Source organism: Anas platyrhynchos, chromosome 3 (assembly GCF_047663525.1).
Source record: "Anas platyrhynchos isolate ZD024472 breed Pekin duck chromosome 3, IASCAAS_PekinDuck_T2T, whole genome shotgun sequence".
Lineage (NCBI taxonomy): Eukaryota > Metazoa > Chordata > Aves > Anseriformes > Anatidae > Anas > Anas platyrhynchos.
Window position 1 is genome coordinate 26131341 of NC_092589.1, and position 21464 is coordinate 26152804.

Consider the following 21464-nt stretch of genomic DNA (forward strand, 5'->3'; position numbering starts at 1 on the left):
ATACCATATAATAGGTAACTGATGAAATTTAACAGGAAGTCTACAGGAAGTACTGCAAACCAGATGGGAAGGAGCATAGGCATCCAAGAATACAGCCAGATTGCTGAGATAACTTAGTAGCACAAAATAGTAACCTTAGTTCATTTCTTCCCTCATCTCCATGAGTTTTTATGCCCACTTGGCTTTGAGAAATCTTCATTCTGAGTCTTTGAACCTGTTCACAGTATGCAGCATATGTTTTTTAGGCATATGTTAAACATGATCTCTGTTACGGAATGCTGTTAATTCCTGGCCACAGGAGGACTGAAAAGTTGGAGGTGCATGGCACCACACTCCCCGTGGGGCAAAGAAAAAAGTCAAAAGAGCTCATCCATCTCATGGCTCCTGACCTAGAAAATATCCTCGCATCTCAAGGGAGAATCTTGAAGACCGGGATGGTCTAACCAAACTAAGCGCCGTATCCTGAGTAAGAGAGCTGAAAGAGTGGATGTGTTTGCCAGCTATTGCTGAACTAAAGATAGAAGGCTCTGCTTATGGATTGACCCAGAACATCTAAATACATGAAAAGAAGGCATTTTCCACTGTCTACAAAAGGAGAAATTCTGGAAGAAGGGACTGATGCCAAATATTTTTCTAAGCTTGATGTGTCAGAAGGGCTCTGGCAAATGCCTTTAGAAAAACAGCTCATGTTTGCACATATTCACCAACCTTTCTGGGAGACAGTTTCTTCTGACTGCCAGTTAGGTTGTGCTTGGCACCTGAGACATTCTACTGGAAAATACAACATGCTTTTTGTTGCTATAGAAGTTAGTAAGGTTTATAAAGATTATGTTTTGGTCTGGGGAAAAAGAGTAGAAGTGCACGACTGAGGACTTGAAGTAGAAAGAGCTGAAGTTTCTGGCTAAAGCTAAACAAGCAAAAGTATAAACTCTAATGGAAATAACATACTTGGGAGAAAAATTAACACAGCAAGGAATACAAACAAACCACAGTACAGCTGAGGGCACTGCAAACTTGCCTAGTCCAATAGACAAGGAAATGGAATAAAGAATTAATGGAATTATGAAGTATGTTATAGTATTTATACCTAATTTATTTTTTTTCTTCTGATTTTCTCAGAATTACATTGCTTATAGCTTTGTTATATGGATTTCAGATCGCTACACAAGACTGGACCATTGTCATACATAGAGTAAGTTTTGAAGAAGTCGGAAAGTTTGCCTGTGACTATGTGAACATACGCCTACCACCCTGCAGCTTTGTACTAGGAAAGGCGTTTGTAGAAATGAGAATTTGTAGAGCAGTATTAACACCAACCTGCTTCCACTGCAGCAATGACTTCAGATATATCTTTCAGTAGCACGTCTTTCAGTGGCCCTAAGGTCCTCACACTGTATCTTCTCAGTCCTTGCAGTGTGACCAGTTAACTCACATATCCCCCAGGTTGTCCGTGCCCTTAAGCAAATGGAGGTAAGACCTTGAGACCTTGTGTCAACTGTGCCACTAGACAAGTTTCAAGGGTTTACCTGTTGCTGTATTTTCATGGCACTCTGCCTAGATTTAAGGATTACTTTAGCTGATGAAGCCTTGTTATGAACTACGATGCCTTGTTATGAGACCTGCTTGGATTTGGACAGTAAGAAGGCTCAGGACTATTGCAGTACAAAGACCAGGAGATGAAGGAAAAGTCAACAGAAGAGAAAGTTCACCTCTCTTAATTCCCATAGAGATCTATTGTCTTGTGAAACTCAGTTTAACCAAGTTGCAGATTTCTGTGCGTAATGTGGCACCAGTCTTCACTGATCTTCTCACTTCCAGTTTCACTCTAAAAACACATGCTGAACCAGTTTGAACTCCAAGTTGCACAGTCCCTGTGATCTGTCTCACGGATCACTCCTAAGAAAGCCAAGAGCCCAAGTATCAACTCTATGGCACCTGCATCTGCCCAAGGAGAGTACTACACACGATGCCTCGGCATTCTTTGTATAGATCAGCAACAGATCTTTCAGCACAATTGTGCCATTCCCTTCTTGAGCAATTGTAACACAACTGATCTCCTCAATTACAGACTGGTGAGGAGGGATCCCTGCACAAACAGCAGCAAAAGGAACTATGCAAACACTGAGTTGTAGAGGAATGAGTCAGTGGTGGTTTTTCTAACAAAATAAGTAATAGTGAAAACTGGAACTGGACATCTGATACCCATGGTTTCTAAAAGGGATTCTTTTCCTCTAAGATGGGGGAGGGACTTCAAATGAGGGGACCACATTTTTTTTGCAGTTATGCATTTAACAGCAGGAAGCTAAGTCACATACAAAAGCGCATACATTCTGCATCACTGATACTGCCTAATTCTCCAAGCTCAGCCCACAAAGCAATAGAGTCATCAGATCTATCAAGATCTTGGCTCCCATCCCCAAGACTAGATTGGAAAGGTACATCATTAAGAAAAAAAAAATGTTTGTGTGTCCTGTAAACAAAAAAAAAAGCTTATCACTAATAAGACCACCATGGATAGGAACGAGGCTATGAAACAGGAGTAGAGTGAGGATTGAGGTCCAGTAGCAGAAGGCTGCAGCTGTCAGCTTAAGGCTCACTCTCCAGCAGTGCTTACTGGTCTGTAATGACCAGGAAGCTCCAGAGCTCTTCAGGGTTTCTCCAGTAAAGGATTTTCCTGCATCATTATCAATGATCACAGACACTGCATTAGCATCAAGCTCTTAATGAGGGAATGATGGTTTAAACCAACCAAACCCTTTGGGTTTGCAATGTATGCCTGTGTTAAAACCTTGACACCAAAGGTAGGATTTCTGGCCTTTAGCTCATATCTAGGAATATGACACTGCTAACGGGATTCTTTTTAGGTTTTCTTTGCCAAAGCTGAGGTCAGCCTGCAAAACCTGCCTCAAAACCCACTCCAACAAGTGCACCCATGAGACTAGAGAGCACCACTGGAACAGGCTCTTCAATGGGAAGCATGCTTGTTTGCGTGCAAACATAGCAAATTCAAATCCCAGCCTCCAAAATGTAACACACCACTGATACTGAAGCACCACATTTTCTATTTCTTTAGATTTGGAGATCCTCCTGTGCCTTTTTTTCTTCTTCCAAACATGGCCTTTTTATTTCTGTATCTCAATATTAAAAATTTTGGAAGTGTTACTACAACTATTAACATCCTCTAAATTAATGCGGCTTCTTGTTTGCATATTCTTCTATGCCCTATAATCCTACTCTTAATCACTTTTTTTTTAACCTTTTTTTTTCTTTTTTCCTGTATAAGGATCTTTAGACATTAACAGATTCTACACACTTTGAATATCTTAGGACAAACTATTCTATGTTCGATGTTACTGTAACACATTCTCTGTGACAGATACATCTCCAGTGTCATGTCTTCCAGCAGGTTCTCCTATTCTTTTTTTAAGGAATTAATCTGAAAAAAGTGCATGTAGCTCAGTTCTGCAGCTTTCTGCTCCAAGTGGTAGGTAAAATATATCAATACAGACAGTAAAAGGATATATTTTTTTTTTCATAATATTTTTCCTTACAACGTAAGAGCAAAAACTTCACACCATTTAGGTCAGCATTTCCCATTGGGCCAAAACACAATCCTGAAAATTCTGTGAATTGCTGAGGATATTAAACGCTGAGGATAAGATTACAGAGAAACAATGCAGCCATTTTGAGCCGAGCTTTCCCACAGTGAAAGGTTCAGGGAGGCCCAGCTGGTTGTTTTGACTTCAGACACTGACTCAGGGATTGGAAAGTTGGACACCAAGGGTGGAGTAGAGAAACGATTTGGCAGGCAAAAGGAAAAAATTAACCTTTTTCAGTCCACATGCTGTGTTCTGCAGCTACCAGCCACTCCAGGGTCTAAAAACAGATTAGCTTCTGTATGTAGCGGGCTTTAGTAGCATGCAAGTGATTATAATACCTTGTTTTGCACCTCCTTCATTTATGTTCTGCTTTTAGCTGGCTGCCTGGAAGCAACTTGTGTACACTGTGTATCTTAGAGGGGCCCGATCCTGTTTGAAAGTCTCAACAGTGCCATGATAAAAACTGCATGTTATAGCTTCCCGCAGTTTTACTCTTTAGAAGCTCAGTTAGAGATATCTACAAATTCATCTTTTTTTTTTTTTTTTTTTCCCCAGAAGCCTTTTTCCCCCCTTGCATTTGAAGTTTATTCTGAATGTTTCTTTTTTTGGAATAAAAGCGAACATATTTTCTGATGGTACCTTGACAATAGAGCAGCTATTTTGGTGGTTGCTTTGTTTTGTTTTCTCACATGCTATGATGTTTGCTCACTCCTGCTCCTCTCCTGGACAAAGCATGTTCAATAACATATGGAGAGACGCCCTCAGAAGTGCACAGGCTTGCTCCTTGCAAACAATTCGAGTCTTGCTTCTGGCTTGCTCCAGAGCAAGAGACGTGGGCGCTGGGGCCACGGGGCAGGGCCACGGGGCAGGTTGGCGTGTGGTGGGGAGCCCTGGCAGGCAGCAGGCGAGCAGGGCGGCTGCCCCAGCGTGGGCTGCTGCTGAGGCAAGCCCGCCAGCTCCGCTGTGCCCTCTCGCTGGCGAGGTTGCAGCTGGGATTTACAGCTGCACACAGGGATGCTGTTGGGGCCGCGGCACACACCAGCGTGCAGGAGGCCAGCAGACACCTACTCGCTGATTTATAGGCATCGCTTTGTTGTGCATTCCTGCTGCCTGCGGGATCCTGCTGACTTTACACATGCTTAGCTCCCAGTAAGATCAGTGGCAACTTTGCCTTCATTGAGATCGTAATCCCGAAGCCTCCAAGAGGGAATATCGACAGACAGTGCCAAACCACTTGGTATTCTGTGTTTAGAAGGCTGTGCAGGCTGCAGCAGAGAGTAATTCAGGGTGTATTTATTGCTGCAGTGTGACACTGGCAGGACGTCTAACCTCCCGGTGCATTGGCTTGCCCAGCTGGGGAATGCAGGCTACGAAGGGTGTGAATTCCCATTTGGAAAGCGTGTTGAGATGCTTCAGAGAGAAGAATTGTTTCTACAGAGTTATTGTCTGAAGAGAATTATGACTTTTACAACTGAGAACTACCAGCTTTAAACAGAGATTTCTGTCTTAGCCTCTGTCTTTTTTCCAGCGAAGCGTTTTTAGTTTTTATACCAAGGAAGCCCCAAAGGCATTATTAGTAACATGTTTTCTTTCCTCTTTCTAAAATCCCACTTTTCAGTTTTCTTCCACTATCCGGTCCCAGGTTAGTGAGTACTGACAAATACTATCAACACATCTCGACAAAGAATAAAGTTCTGTCTAGAGCCATTTCACTCCCTCAAACATGTTGAGCTAAGAAAGCTAAAGAAGCGGGGGTGGGGGAAGAAAGAGAGAAATGAGAAACATTTCCAAACATAACATAAAAGGTCTTGCTTTAAGACCATGGATTTCCTTTTTGGTACTTTCAAAGAATGCGTCTTTAGTTCTCTTTGGCTGTGTGACCAACAGTTGTGGGGTGTGTCTGTGGTTTTCTTCTCTTCACAGTAACGCTATTGTTCAGAAACTGCAGCCAATTTATGGAAAGAGGTGGAATGTTTATGTAACTTACTTTGCTTTAGACAAGAAATGAAAAAAAAATGACTGGTGGAGGAAGGCCAGTCAAAACAGGATTTTTCTTCCTTTCTGGACACAGATGTTGGGGAAAAAAAGCCAGCTCTGTCTTCACATTAAGCGAAACAGCATTTCCATTTTTAGACACTTTTTAAATTAAGTAGGTCAGAAAAACAAAAATCAGCCATTAGATTAGTGCTATAATTTACTTGTTTCAAAATGTGCCATGCTTGAGAGCTGCTCTGTTGACATGCTTACAACACTATAAACTGAGAAACAGATATATTAGGGTCAGATGATAGCACTTTTGCCTAGACTGCTGTGTCCCAAACATATAGTTGGCAAGTACTGCTAGACTGCAGATGGCGAGTGTCTCTTCGTAACTAGAATGGAGTTTCCTGCCATTTCCAAATTAGCTGAGCTACAAATATGATTTGCAATTGCAAACCAAAGCAAGGTAGCCAAAAGAACAAGTCTCCTTATTTATGTGCCCCCACCATCCATACTGGAAAAACTGAGAAACTAGAATCACTAAATTCCCACCTTATCTACCCAGTGCATTAACACCTTGTTTGACCCCCCCTTCTTTAACTAGATTGCCTATCCCAAGTCTTTGGGTCAAATTCAGCCTTTCTAACTGGGGGAAAAAAAAAAATAAATAAAAAAATATTTTGATTCAATGAGAATCGGGATCTTTAAAGTTTAAGGCATTCTCATGTGGACTCTCAGCTTGCATCAGTACAGGTTGGGCCTGATCTCAGCTAGGCAGGTGCAACTTGCCTGAGGCAGCCCCATTGCATCAAAAATATCTCAAAATGTGGTTTTGAATGTAAGAAACCATTTCCAGCCACCACTCAACACCATCACAAAACACATCCTGCTCATACTTTAGTGCCACCAGGATGAAACCAAGCGGGCATCAAGCCAAGCTGTACAGACACCAGTTCTGGCCAGACTGGACTAGAGTGCCTAAATTCAAAGTTTGCTCTTTGTCTGCTTCAGACACACACAGAAGTCACAGAGAAACAACACGGAAAATATTATAAATAGAAAACAGAATAAAGTTTGGTGGATCAAAACCCCAAGTGAATGCAGCGTTCTCTTAAACCACAAAAAATACAGCGCTCAAGAGACACTGAGGAAGCTGCCCCTGCCAAAATATTTCAGCCTTGACAGGGAGAACAATTTCTGGAGGAGGATTCTGTTTCTATAATTATCTGGTCCTTTCCCTCACTAAGACCACCAGCTTATTGCATTGCACCAATAAAGGCTTTTCAGGTGCCAACAACATCCAAGAGCTTCCATCCTAGCCCAGCACTCAGGTGGCAGAACACTCTTAAGCTACTACCAAGCACATAAGGTTTTCAAGTTCTCTGAAAGGTGGGGCTGCACCACTGTTAGCAAGGGCTGGAAGTTGTTCCAGCAACATTATTCAGCTTGAAACCCCTACTCAAGTGTGCAGAGAGTTTATTTGACCCAACGGGCCAGATCGAGCTGTGATTGCCTTACCTCCTTGCCAACTGCAACAGAATTGCACAAGCATGAGCGGTGTCTGGTCCAATAACAAGTAATCTGCCATATGGAAGCTACTGAGCAGACATCTGCAGGACACTGAAAGTGCTTTTCTATATACAGTGCTGAGTGCTACAGTTGTGCGTTCCACAGAGACTTGGTTTGCAAAGGGATAGAAATGAAACATTACTTAGGGTTTTGGTTTCTTGGCCTTGAAAACCGAAATCTGAAAACAATTAAAGCCCAGTGCCATACCAAATCAGTTATGCAGTCATTCCTGGATTTTCCCATGGAATTTTTACATAAGAATTAGGCTGTATTTGATGCAAACTAACACACAAAGAATTGTGCTGGTCAGAGGCAGGCCAGCTTATATATATGAGTTTCAGAAGTTTTTGCAAATGCATGTAAAAATCAATTAGAGCAAAACACACTGCTAAAGATTACTAGAAATTCGATGACAACTCACTCATTAAAAGCTCTGTCATGCCTTATATCTTGTCCCTAGCAGACTGTTTTCAGTACCCTTCCATTTAGACAGTGCTTATCTTCTCTATCAGTGCAAGTTTCCCTCCGCAGCACACCTTGTTCTCTCTGTCCCACAAACTGGGGCACTGGAAATACCCTTCCCATCTCCATTTGGACACCCTTCAGTTGCAACATGGCTGGGGGATGGAGTAAGCCCTGTGCTTTCTCAAGGAATGGGCAACCTTTGATGGTAGGTTGGCCGCTGTCCAGGAACACACAACGAAGAGGCTCCCTGCAGCTTTCTCAGCTCTTTGTGTATCTGTGTAGCAGCTGGGCACAATCTGGACTCACAATGGTGCGTCTGTAACAACACAACCAAATCCAGCCCTAGCATGGAAGGGAAACACCGTCCAACTGGAGGTCAAGTTTTGAATTATAATGGTGCCCTCCAGCCTCCAGATAACTGAATCAGCTGCTTCCCCCTCCACTCAAACCACTGTGGCTAATGTTTCTTTATCCCATTAAAAGTCTAGTTGCCTTGAAACAAGGCAATTCCTCCAGAAGTTAAACTTTTGCCTATGCAAAGGAAGGAAAAAGGCATCATATTCATCAGTTAGGAGAATCAGGCAGTCAAGTCTTCTTTTGCCTTCAATGCAAGGGACATGGCACAAACTTCTAAAAAGTGTGACTGTGCAAGGGCAGGTCTCTATTTTCTTGTATCTTGTTACAGATCTGATTCAGTTCTCCAGCCCATTCATGAGTACCAAAACCACTGCAAAACTGACTAGGTTTAGTGACTGGTGTTAAAACTGACCCATAGAGTTCTGGAGGAAGCCTTACCCAGATCTGAGATATGGACACAACGGCTTTCAGCACAGGGTCACCACGACAGCCTGGCTGGAGAGAAGAAAAAAGAAAAAAGCTTCCCTGAGCTTGGACCTATTTTGAGCCTTTTATGGTTAACTCAAAGCTTTTCTTTCATTGAACTAAATGTTGTCATAATTTTCACTGCATTAATCTCTAGAGTTCAAATCCCTTTTTTTAACATGACACTTTGGATGTGAGATGACAAGTGTTAATATTCATTATTCTACTGAGCTATAAATATCGTGAGGTATAACAACTCACTGGAAAGGACACAACTAAAATGATTTCCTCAGCCCTGTGCTTACATTCAGATCTTCATAACAGATACTATTTTTCACATACTGAAATGCTTTTGTTGCACTTCTTTGGCACTAAAGTTCACTTATGCACTTCTATTTTAATGGATACATGTAAAGTTAAAATAGTCGTACTTTCCAGCTCACAGTAGGCAACTTGCACACTCATATTCATGTTCAGTCTATACACCATTATTGTGTTGCAGTACATGAAGAAAAGCAGTCATTTCAGAAACTACTGGAGTTTCCCTACTAAATTTTTCTTATAGATTATTTTTCTAGCAAGATCTTACTTGCAAAGTGTTTTCCCACCAGAGGTTTGCCAGATTTTTGGGGCAATGCTGAACAAAGGTCTCACCACCTTTGTAACACTAAACAGCATTTAGTCTCTTTCATAAACCTGATAGCCTGTAAATCTGAGATGGTCCACACCCTCTGCATTCCTATGTCGCATACTAACAGCCTCTTCTTTAATTACAAGGTGTGGCATTTCTGGACAAGAGACAGCTAATCCTCCAGACGTGTGTGTTATTTACATTTACCCTAGAATTTCGCCTTTATGCAAAGCTTTGGCTCTGAAACTGCAAAGGTTAAACCTCACAGACAAAATCTCTAGCTCATGGCCACACTTTGATGCCATTTAATATTCTGGTTTACTAACGATTAAGTGGAAGTGTTTTGAGCATACAGGATTCAGATCTAAAGGCTGGAAGCTATTTGGATCTAGGAGTTTGGTTCATGCCAGTATCTGTTACAAAACGTTAACCATCTGCAAAACTAAAACTTCAATAGGACCCATATTAACACATTACTTTAAAGATACAACTACAGTTGTATCTGTGAATTCTGATTTAGAAATAAGATGAACTAAAGCTCCGGGCTTCTTACACAAAACGCCATCAGAAGATGGTGATTTCAGCTGTCTTAAACAGTCACCGCTTCAGCTCCTGCAGCCAGGTAGGCAGCACTGCCCTGGTTTGCACCCTAATCCCAGGCTGTGTCCTGGAGCTCCCTGGCAGAAGGCCGGGAGCCCCAGCTCTGTGGTTCATGCTGCAAGCCAGGGACAGAAGGTCCAACTACATGGGCAGGACAGGACTGGCCCTGCAAAGTGGCAGAGCCGGGTGTGAGCGTGGTTGGCTCCAGTGGCTGAAGCACACCACGTCCACCACTGCCTGGTGCAGGGGAGGACAGACACTCCTCCCTGGCCCATTCCTGCCAAGCTCGACAGGCCATTTCCTTACCTCTGTCCAAGTCTGTCACCCTCGGTGCTTCCCACATCCCACAACTTGAGGAAATCCAAAAAGACTCAGCCCCACATACCTCCTCCTCTCCTTTCCCTTGAAATACTCCTCTTGTTCAAGGACTCCCCCCCCCACCCCCAGGCTAAAAAGATGGCAGAAGGAGTGAACTTCCTCACTTCCTTCCTCAGAAACATCCCTTCAGCATTACCCTTCCATGAGCCATCACGGCATGGATAACACTTGGCCACAGGGATCATGAGAGAGGGTGGCAAGCTGTGACTTCTGAAGGAAGGCACCATGAGATAGGACCCCCACTGTGGATCTGCCAAGATCCTCGGTGTAAACAAGGACTTCCCTCCATAACTGGATAATCGTTTATCACACAGCAGTGAAAACTTCCAGAGAAAGAAAAAGCTACATAATTCTGGACACTGCCTAAAAAAAGGAGCAGCTCTGCCTGCTTTTTTATATTGCCCGTATTACAGGCAGACACCTACTGATGCTAGGCTTACAACACAACTCTTCCTTCTGTTTCTGCATATCAGCCCCACTGGCTTTAGAACAACAACAGCAACAAAACAAAACAAAACAAAACAAACTCTTTCAGGTGTGCAGCAGACTGGCAAATTGACATGCACCCCATGTGTGCACATGGCCAACATGGCCCCAGGTCTAACAACCTCAGCCACAAGCCCTGCTGGGAAGCACCTGCCCAGGCAGTGGCAGAGCCTTGACATGTTGAGGGGCTACAGGGATCAAAATCTTGATTTCAGTGTCTCCAAAAGAGCTTTCTGACTGGAAGTCATTGCACTGGGTGTCCGGTGAGGTGGAGGCAGATGGGCTGCAGGGGCCTCTGGGAGGAAAGGCCGATGCTGCCCCATGCTGCACACAGCCAGCTCCAATGGCCCCACTGCAGGGCACAGCCAAGCCCTGCAGCCAAGAAGGTGGCACCCCGGGGAAAGTGTGTTTAAGATAGGGCAAAGCACCACACAGGCAGGGAGTTAAGATGTGAGAACCAGCCCTGCAGAGCCCCATGGAGAAGGGTGGGAAGAGGTGCTCCAGGTGCCAGAGCAGGGATTCCCCTGCAGCCCAAGGAAGGGCCCATCCCAGAGCAGTCTCTGAAGGCCTGCAGCTCATGGAGAGGACCCCCACAGAGTAAAAGTGTGAGGAGGAAGGAGTGGCAGGGACAAACTGCCATGGACTGACCACAAACCCCCATCCCCATCCTCTCTGAGCTGCCTGGACAGGGGGGCAGCTAGAGGAGCTGGGAATGAAGCTGAGCCTGAGGAAAAAGAAGGGAAGGTGGTGTTTTAATTATTTTTGTTCCCACTTTCCAAGTGTATTTCAATTTGCAATAAATTAATTTTCTGAATCATCTGCTTTGTCCGTGCCAGTAACTGGTAAGCCATCTCCCTGTCTTTATATTGAACCACAAGCTTTTTTTCCATCTTATATTTCTCCCTGTCCTGCTGAGAAGGGGGAGTGAGAGAGCAGCTGGATGGGTGTCTGACAGACCAACAAGGTCAACCCACCACAGTCATAAACTGGAGAAACCGCAGGACAGAAAGAAGAGAGGAGGTCAAGAAAAGGAAAGAGGTATCCTGGCACCGTACACAGAGCCCCATTTCAACATGAGCTTGTCATGAGGTTGAATTTGTGGGTTTGGAAACTAATTATTTGCAAGGACAAGGCTATCCCTGCCTCCAGCCCAGAGGCAGCACTCAAATAGGATAAGATCTTGCCTGAAGCAGTCCAGGGAAAGTCCTCTTGCAGGAAGGATCCTGCATGAAAAGTCAGAAAAGGCACAGATCAGGAAACAGACTGTGAAGAGCCCCTTGTCATGGTTACTGAGAACACTATAAAATACCCATATGGGTTTTAGCTCATAGCCTTTGCTAACCAATGTATGCGTTGGCAGATGCAGCACTATTACACTAATACACACTGCCCTTTCTGCCTAGGTCTCCCTTACCCTGACTTCCCACTATGCTGCTTAAGAACGCCAGGCAAGCACATAAACTGTGCCTGCTCTGTGACTGAATGCAGCAGAAAATTTATTAATGGAAAAGAGAAGAAACTCAAAAGGAAAATCATCTCTGGACATAGCCCAGGCAAAAGGTAACTTGCCGTAACACAGCCCTGAAAGGCACTACTAGCAAAAATACCCTGGCATGTTACAGCATCCTCCTGACTTGTACAAAAGCTGCTTTATTGCTGATCTCAGTTTACTCTATTCCCAGTCATAACTGAATTGTGTTGATTTTTTATGGGTCACCTGGCTTCGCAGTAGGTGTTCTGGGCCATCATTAAGGCTGGATAAGGCAAAGCTATTACGTTTTTTTTTGTTGTTTTTTTGTTTTTTGTTTTTTTTTGCAGAGCTTCTCTCTATCCTTTTATCCGCTGATCTGCAGAAGCTGCAGAAAGATATACAGGTCCTCTCCTGAAGCAGTCCCTGAATAACCAACTGATTCTTCTTCCTCACAGAGATACCTGCAACAAGGCAGGGGCTGCAGAGGGTGGACAGTATCAAAAACATTGCCTCAGCTCCTCCAACACTCCTCTTTGTAGCCCAAAAGCAACACTGGGAAGAAAGTAAACTCACATGCAAAATCCACTTTCTGGGTGAAATTAAAAAAAAAAAGTTTTTGGGTGAAAAACAAAATGCAAACAAAAAAAATCCAGACTCAGAATGACAACTTTTGTAGGCAAAACTGCTTCCTTCCAGTTTCTCCAGCTTCACCTGCTTCCCATGCCTGATGCAGCAAAAAAAATCCCATAAGAAGCTCATCTATTCATACCCAGGAACTGCTCATGTTACTAATGTGCATAATCTGGATGAAAGTCATCAAAACCTTAGTGCATTCTTGAATCTGTACCCTGTCATATTCATTGTGGAAAGCACAGGGGGAAAAAAAAGTATTGACTTCTATGCAAAACCCTGACATTTATCAGTGCTGCACATAGCAAGTATAGAATAATAAGTTTGCAAGGTAAGTCAGTTACCCAATTCATCGGGACCGTCTGGTAATGCAGCAAGTGAAAGGAAACTATTAGTAAAGTTGTTGAGAAAGGGGAGTTTAAGGTAAGGACTCTGCTTCTGTGGCTGAGTACTCATCAGGGAGAAGGTTAGCTTAAAGAAAACCAAAAGACGCATGACATGAAATTGGAGGTGAAATGGAGGAGGGAAATGGAAAATCTAATGAGAAGCTATTTGTCCATGGTAGGAGTCATAGGAAGGTGACAGCAATTTTCATGGAAACATTTGTCTCCCCTCTGTGTCCTTCCAGCCTGCCCTGGCAATCCCCCTTGCCATCACCACATTCTCCAATTTGCACACATCATCCAGCAACAAGCTTGATCAGGAGAAGAGCACCTGTGCTGTTTGCTCAACTTCACACCTGCTCCACAACAGAGGGAAAGCAACAGGCCACTGTTCATGTGACAGCTCATCAGTCCTAAACTCAGGACTATTTCAGGATATTCTTAAAGTTTAGAACCAGCAGGGTGATGTAGAAGTAATTGCAGAAGTAATTGCTATACAAGCCTACATAGTGGCAGGGGGCTGCTAACAGATCTATAATCATCTTTTAGAGTGACAAAAACGAGTTTCTGGATCACAGCTGCCTGTGCCACCTTGACTCTTTGCAGCTCATCAACGGGAGGAAGCACTTGTGTAGCTCCAGGAAGGTGGCTTTATCATGCAGGCAGTCTGGACTATCTTCTGGAGTCTTCATCACACCTGAGTCCCAACCACGGCACTTGTAAAGAAAAGATGGGGGGCAAAGGAGGATGTAAGGAAAGAAACAGCATAAGGAAAGACAGCCTCCACTCACACCCTTACATTCAAGAAGTCCAATGGTATTTGTAATTGCTGATCACTGTCACTGCCCTGGAGAAAAACAAAACAAAACCAACCTGTCTCTGATACAATATCTATAGCTCTTGGCAGCAGCTTCTACAGCAGCACAAGTCAGAAATAAGGAAGCTGTATATCAGTCTGGCCACTGTAGACATACGAGATTCAGTCCTGGATGCAAATTTCTGGCTGCAAAATCAAGGCTCCAAGCCTAATGCTGGCTTAAATTTGGATTAAAACTCCTAGGCTTGTCCTTTTCTAGCTAATATGAAAATTTACTTGCTAGAGTCTTAACAAATGGTTTGAGCCAGGATTTCACAATGAATACGTGATGATTAACTGTAGGATCACAGAGATTAAAGGTGGGAAAGAGCTATTAGATCATTGCAGCCCTATGGCAGTTGCAGAATTGTTCTCTGCAGTGTCTCTCTCCCAGCACCTTGTTCAGGCTAGTTTTAAGTGGCTCAAGCAAAGGCTCTCCCAGTTTCTTTCTGGAGGCTGTTCCACACTCAAGCAGATCTTGCTGATATTTACTTAACGTTAAATTTCACCTTGCTCCACTCTGTAGCCAAGAGCCATCTTAAATAGTCCTTTTACCCCCTGCTCTCTTAATGTTGGTGTTTTCTACTCTTTGGTCACTTTGTAAATTAACATCTGTTTGTCTGTTTGCCATCATTTCCCATGATCGAGAGCATCAGAGGAAAAAAAAAAAAAAGCATACTTCTCATGTGTACTATACCCCTTCCAACCTCCATTAAACCAATCAAACCTTTCTTTGGACGTATGACATTGGGTAGTTTGGCCCACTGTATCATTTCCTGCCCCTGCTTTTGACTCTCCATGAGGTGCCAGAGTGACAGAGAGCAGGACCCACTAATTAATGAGATGTAAAGATGCAGGAAAGGTTTTCTCAAGGTAATTGTTTTTGACAGCTTAGCATGACAGGAGCTCGATGCAGGCTCGACGTGAGGCCCCATGGATGGCTTCAGGTCAGCTCCCTCTCAGAGTTGGATTTATTTTTGTTTTTTTCTCCCCCCTCAACTGCATTGCATCATGAGTTCAGGTTTAAAGTGCTGCAATGGGTGCTGGTGAGAGGACGTCTGATCAAGCTGTACTGTACAGAGCAGCAGACTGCAACCAACTTCACAGACTGAGGCTGGGAAAAATAAGTTCCTCTCTTCGAGTCACATTAATGGAATATTCTGTGCTGGACCAGGATCAGACATTGCAAGGTAGACATTGTCTAATACCGAGAAGGATGTGGGATGAAAACACGCCAGAGCGAGCAGCCCTAATGACCTTTGCTTTAAGGAGCCCAGAGACAAGACAGAACACGGCCAGGACTCCGGGAAGCAGCTCAGCTAATGCATGCACATGTGTGTGTCCTCCAACAAGCTGTGCCCAGCCTCCCTCCGGCACACCAGGCACAGCCTGCACTGCCTGCAGGCAGCTGGCTCCGCAGACGATTCAGGTTTCCGTGCAGAGGTAGCAGCAGCATAGCAGTTACACGGCTACACACACGGTTTTCACCCCAGTGAGGATCACGAATGCGAGTGCCTGGTGTTGATCCCAGCACTTCTGAATTTTCTAAATTCCCTGCTTACTGGAGAGTGAAATTAGACTCACGCTCATAACTTGTGGCTTGCGGAGAGCAGCTCGGAGCAGGTAGCGGAGGGTCTGGCGCACAGAGAATGAAAAAAAGACAATTGTGGGTGCGGAGAAATGTATTCCAGCAACACATTTTGTTTTAGCGAAGTTCAGACTGGGAATTGGCAATGTGGAAATTCTTTATGAAGGTACTCAAATTAACAACTTGAATTGCACTCTTAAGAGATTAGAGCAGTTAGGGAGAGGTAAATGAGCTCTGTCAAAACAGGAACAGCTCTAAGTGATTCCCCAAAGCAGGATCAGGGCATGCACTGTGGCAGACTTCCTCCATATTCTGGCACTGGCAAGGGAAATTATGGAGGTGTTTCTCTTCTGCTTCAAAGCAGAGGGTCTGGCAGCAGTTCTTGCTCAACAATGTGGAGTTCAAAAGATTTGAGTCAAAGCAATGTTGATACAAAATAAAAATTAAAAAAGAAAATAAAAGCATTTAAAAAAATAAGAGTTGAGGCTGTGGTTCAGCCACCACCAAGCCTCCTCCAGTTTCCCAGGGTCAAAGGCGCAGGTCATGTCCCTCCAGCAGATCTGTAGAAGATGGACACTGGCAACTTCATATGGTTGATAAATATATATGGTAAGTATAGAGAGGGGGCAAACCCATTTTTTGGAGCAGAGGTAGAAACAGGCTCTGAGAACAGACCTGATGGTACCTCTGCAAGCACCATTGCAGCAAAGAGATTTTTCACACACAGGGTGATCTGCATTTGCTCTAGCCGGAGAAGGCTGCCTCAGAATCCCTTGCAGTGCACCCTGAGGACAGGATTGAAGTGCTGCGGGCTGGCACAGCCCATTGCTCCCAAACCCACAGGGAGCTTACCTGAGAGCCTTGCTTTCACAGCTCTTGCTTTTTAAATTTTCATCAGTGCCCTTGTGTGGTGTTTTATTCTCGGTTGTAAGAAGAAACAGTCAGTTTTAAATCACTTTCTTTTTAATGAAATGAATGCATATAAGCCATCGCTCCAACGACACTCCCTACTGCCGAATCCATCAGCACCCTTTGTGCTCTCATGGTCATATTTGCCTTATAAAAAACAGCTCCATCTTCTCTGCTGCTATGCAAAAGGCTCAAACAAATGTCAGAAGCCTGACTGGCAGCCTGCACAGCCAAAGCGCAGAACCCGGCTGCGTTCAGGGGCTGTCAAGTGCACAAAGTAAACAAAAGAACAGATCTCTGTAATTTTTCCTCACAAACCTCTTTCAGCGGCAACTCTTATTTTAGACATTACTTGTAAAGGAAAGCATGACACCGCATCAGTGCATTTTAAATGTAAAAAAAAAAAATCTCATTATTTCTGATAAATATGTTTCTCTGATACATTTTATTATAACTATTGGAGGCATAAAGCCTAAACAATGTTGTGGTTTTAGTAACCATTTGAAAGTGATGGCTCCCTGAATCTATGATAGCTATTTAAGAACCCAGGCACAACCAGGACCGAGCAGCAGGATCTTCCAAGCTCTTTGCTCGACTTCTTACATCTCCCTGCTCGACGAGGCAGTGCTGAATGCAAACATCTGGGCGAAGCATACCCAGGTTTTGCAGAAGTAAACAGCGCAACGGATGACAGAGCACACATGGCCCCCTGCTGCAGTGCGGGCTGCCCTCAGGGCTGGCAGAGCCGCCCTCCTGCCCTGGGATTTACTCTCCTGCCCTGCCAGGGACTCTCAATCCAAGGGAGCAAGAGGGAGAGCTGCATTTGCGGGTTTGGTTTTAAATCCCTCTTTCTGAGGGAGAGATGTGTCTGTGTGCTGCAAGCACATCTGACAGACATCCAGCCCAGGGGAGGATCAGCTGTGAAAAGCCTTCCCAGGGATATTTTTGCTCCTCTTATTTTATTCTCTGTATTCCTTCTAACTCCTGGGGTGGGTAATTTTCCTCAGCCAAAAACCAGACAGAAGGGGGAAGGAGGAGGGGAGAGGTGCACACAACACATGGGCAGCTGGGCATGGCACAGGCAGGTGGCACGGAGCAGCTCCTGGGGAAGGCAGCACGGGTGTTACAAATGCCACAGGCATTTGGGGCAGCTCTGTGGCAAGCAAGGAAGAAGAGGAGCACAGCACACCAAGCAGCTTCCCACCTGCTTCACACCTCATGCCACTAACATGGTACAAGTCACCAGTGCCCCCCCAGAGTGGCTGTGCTGATCACTAACCGTGAACACGGAGCAAAACACAAAGTGTTTGCACCCACTGCCTTCCCCTCGGCAGCCTAATGCCTGAGCATAGCCCTTCCCCTGCTGCGCAGAAGCAGCCGATGGGGATGACAGGCCCCAGCACATCTCTGCTGGCCCAGGCACGTCAGGAAGACTCGGCCCTGCGTCCCCCTGGGACCCTCCTGCTGGCCGGGCAGAGCCACGCTCCCCAACACCATGCCAGTGACCACTGACACCCCATTCAAGTGAATGTACCCACAGCACTGCTACACCCAAACTTGGCAATATTTGAAGTGAATCGTATTCGTTTTGCTTTAAAGGTGAAGGGACTTTTTTTTATTTTGTGTTTCTCTGATTCTACCTGGAATTCAGATGTATGCAACACGCAAGGTATCTGAAGGCTCAAAATGCAATACTATAATATCGCTCTTTGTTATGCTAATTATTTCTTCCCAGCTGCTCCTGCAACGAGTGCCAGCCCGACCTATCAAGCAGGAACAAAACCTCTAGGCAAGCCTGCTGCTGCAAGGTCCCTTACCTCCGAGCTCAAGGGGCCAGGGGCTGCCAGTGCTCTGGCACCCACACACAAAGCGGAGAGGTGAAACAGAATTTCAGATCGCAGCTCCACTGCCACTGGGAACATGAACCGGGAATTAAAAAGTGATATCCTCCTGACAGCCAGGTTGCCATGATTTACATCTTCCCTTAGGTCCCCTCCCCCTCCACACGCATCTTCTCAGCTCTTGAGTACAAGGAAGAAACGAGGCAGTGGGAAAGCATTCAGGCAAACCTCAGAGGCTCGGTCGAGGTTCTCATTTTGGCACCCGCCAGGGCAGCACTATGTGATCACGAAGGATTTTCTGTGCATGGGTGTCATATTCATGGCAGCCTGAAAATGCTGTGGTTGCATTATTTAAATTAAAATTAAGTTTCCAAATAAATAAAAAAAAAAGGCTTTATATTTCCAAAGTGAAGAGAATAAAATTATTGGTTTGGTTGGAGTTCTATTATTTATGTTGACATTCAGTTAAAAGAGTGTCTTATTCCTGTGTTTCTAGGGCCTAGGAAGATATTTTATGCATAGCACATGGAAATATTCAAAGGGAAAAAGGATCTTTGGCAGCTGGAAGGGAACTGACTACTGGGAGCTTCTGGCAACTTAAGAGGCTCCAAAGACCATTGGGAATGTGGGGCAAGCTCATTACCCAAAGATCTTTTTTGTAATGGTCACTGGTGAAATACCTCAAAAGCTGACGTTCAATCGTCATCTTTAAGCCTCAGAATTAGCAGAAGGAGCACTTTCAATGGGCAAATAAACTCACACTGTAAAAATCCTCACCTCAGCCTGCATGCGGAATAAGGGGAATGATCTGACAGTAGCTTAACCTTTACTCACAGTTTAAGATTTTCCTCATGACTGATGACTATACAGGCTATTTTGGGGTTTCTGTAGTGGAGCAATTCTACAGTGAAAGTATGTTTCACAACTGCAAACATAATGCATCTTACTTCTCACAGCAAGCACAAAGTTTGCCACTATTACACTAATTACTCTGCTGGTAAACCAGAATCCAAGCTGTCAAGCAAAGGAAGGGGTCAAAGAAAGAACAAAGGGCATTCGGCCTCCAAAGGTACAACGTAGGCTGCTCAAGATCAAAAACTTACTCAAACTATTTTCATGTAAATTATACCAGAAATTGAGAAATGTAGGTCATTTTGGTCATACATTTTTGAGACTCATGAAGGATAAATTTGGAAAAACGTAGCACTTAAAGTACATTACACTCTGAGGGTAGCAATACAATGTATGCATACTCTGATGATTTGTAACATAAAGGGCAATGGCATTTTGGGCCATAACTCTACGACTTCACTCAAAGGAATGAAGGGCCCACGGCAGCCGTATGACTGAGAGAATATGGCTAAAAGGTGGGGCCTAGTCACATAAGTGAGTATAGAAGATCTTGTCTCAAAAAAGCAATGGATGGAGGCAAAAAATTACATGGATTTTTAAGGTTGATGAATATAGCACAACTGGATTTGAAAATAATTTGTTACTCATCTCCTATTTCCAGAGACAGAGGCTTCCTGTAACAAGCAGAGCGGCCAGTCCTGCACTGCATGGGTGGAAAGGGGCAACTGCCATTTGAACCCTGCTTTGAGAACAAGGCGAGGAAACACAAAATCACCACCAACAACCAGAGCTGTGGGCAGCCTGCGGATCAGACTGGGCACAACCTCTCCGCCAATCATTGGCACATCATCATCTCATGCCAGCTGAGGGGCTCATCACCCCTCACCCTGCTGCAACAGCCAGCAGAAAGCACTGGACATCAGTCACACCTTACGGGTGAAAATGCTGCATTAGAAACAGGATGGGGTGAGCAGACGGTGGAAATGCCATTGGAAGGCCCCGCTGTGCTCGCTGGAGAAGCACAGCCCTGATGGCTGTGGGTCAGGTTTCCCTGGAGGAGGCACAGTAACCAGCCCCTGCTATCCTGTCACCTCCTCCACAACTGCCAGAGCCTTTAATTATTTCAGGAGGCAGACAGCCCACGGTACAGCAAGATGAGCCTGGCAGGCTATTCCACAGGGAAAATACCACTGCAAGAGGTAGAAGCAAATGAAGTGACCTTGATCAGACAGACCATTTATCTTGTTTCTGCAGTCCCAGCATGACAGATTAGATGCTCTCTGCAGTAAATTGGACAATGATGCTGTACTAATTGAGAGGAATTGCTAGCCTTGGGAAATAAGTTGTTTTTCAAATTCAGCAGCTCACTGTTTTGGGGTTTTAGTTGGGGTTGGTTCTTTTTTGTTTGTTTGTTTTTGCTAAGTAAGCATGCTTCTGAGCACACGCAGACCACACATCTGTGACTTCTCCTCGCACTCCCTATGTTCATCAGAGGGAAAACTAAGCACAAAGATTAAAAGTAGTTAAGCACTTGCCTACCTGGTTTTTCAGCTGGATCTGGTGAGAAGGCTTCACGTACTTCACAGTCTGCACCACTTTTGCAAAGCAGAGGAACTGAAACTCCACCTTCCCCAAGGCTGCATTTGCTTCCTTTACATGACTTATAGACTAGGGAGAGCAGCAGCAGCAGGCCAACTACAGCCCCAGGTGCAACCATTTTTGCATGACTACAGCCTTGGAGTTGAATCCAACCTTCCACACCTGCCCACAGCCCCCCGACACAGAAAGCCACTGAGGCTCAGTGGTGAATTCAATCTGATCTTGCAGCCACAGCTGCTTTGCTTCACACTTTCTGTGGAGAGCCAAGAGAGGAGTGAAGGTCTCCTCCTAACACCCCTCAGCCCCAGGGGTGATTTGTGTTCGGTTCACCATGCAGACCAGGCCTTTGGTGTATACCTTGCATTATCAGCCTTCAGCTGAGCAGGATTAGCTGCTGCAAAGGCACTAGGCACCCTGCCATGGCAGTGTTTACATTAGAGCAAATGGACCTCACAGAGACAGTTTGCAAACACCACAAGACGAACTTTTGTAAACTCCCTCGGTTTAGTCATCTTTCCCCATCTGCCAGAGAAGTTAAAGTGAGATTGAAAAAACACAGGAAATTACTGTGTATTCCAGGCGGCTGTGACCGAGCGGCTTGGCTGTTACACGGGATGCCTTGCGGAAGACTCGCATCTCCCGGCATCTCCACCAGGATCCTCTGCAGCGCGGCCCCAGCTGCGCTCTTCCAGCCAGCTGCATGCACCCTGCCAGGAGAAGCCCCCGGGGTGCTTCATGTGGCTGTCGAAAAGCTCATACCAGTGCTGAGGAGCCCCAAAAGACTCCTCCGTGCAGCCAGGGCAGC

General features: G+C 44.8%; 1 protein-coding gene across 1 annotated transcript in view; it reads right to left on the minus strand.

Annotated features, from left to right (window-relative positions):
- Positions 1-20792, minus strand: part of HHAT (hedgehog acyltransferase) — a 207438-nt gene extending 186646 nt beyond the window's left edge. Inside the window, exon 1 of the mRNA XM_027452998.3 lies at positions 20600-20792. Coding sequence (XP_027308799.3) covers positions 20600-20777 — 178 coding nt within the window. The 5' untranslated portion in view covers positions 20778-20792. The remainder of the gene's footprint in view (positions 1-20599) is intronic.
- Positions 20793-21464: the final 672 nt, after the last annotated feature.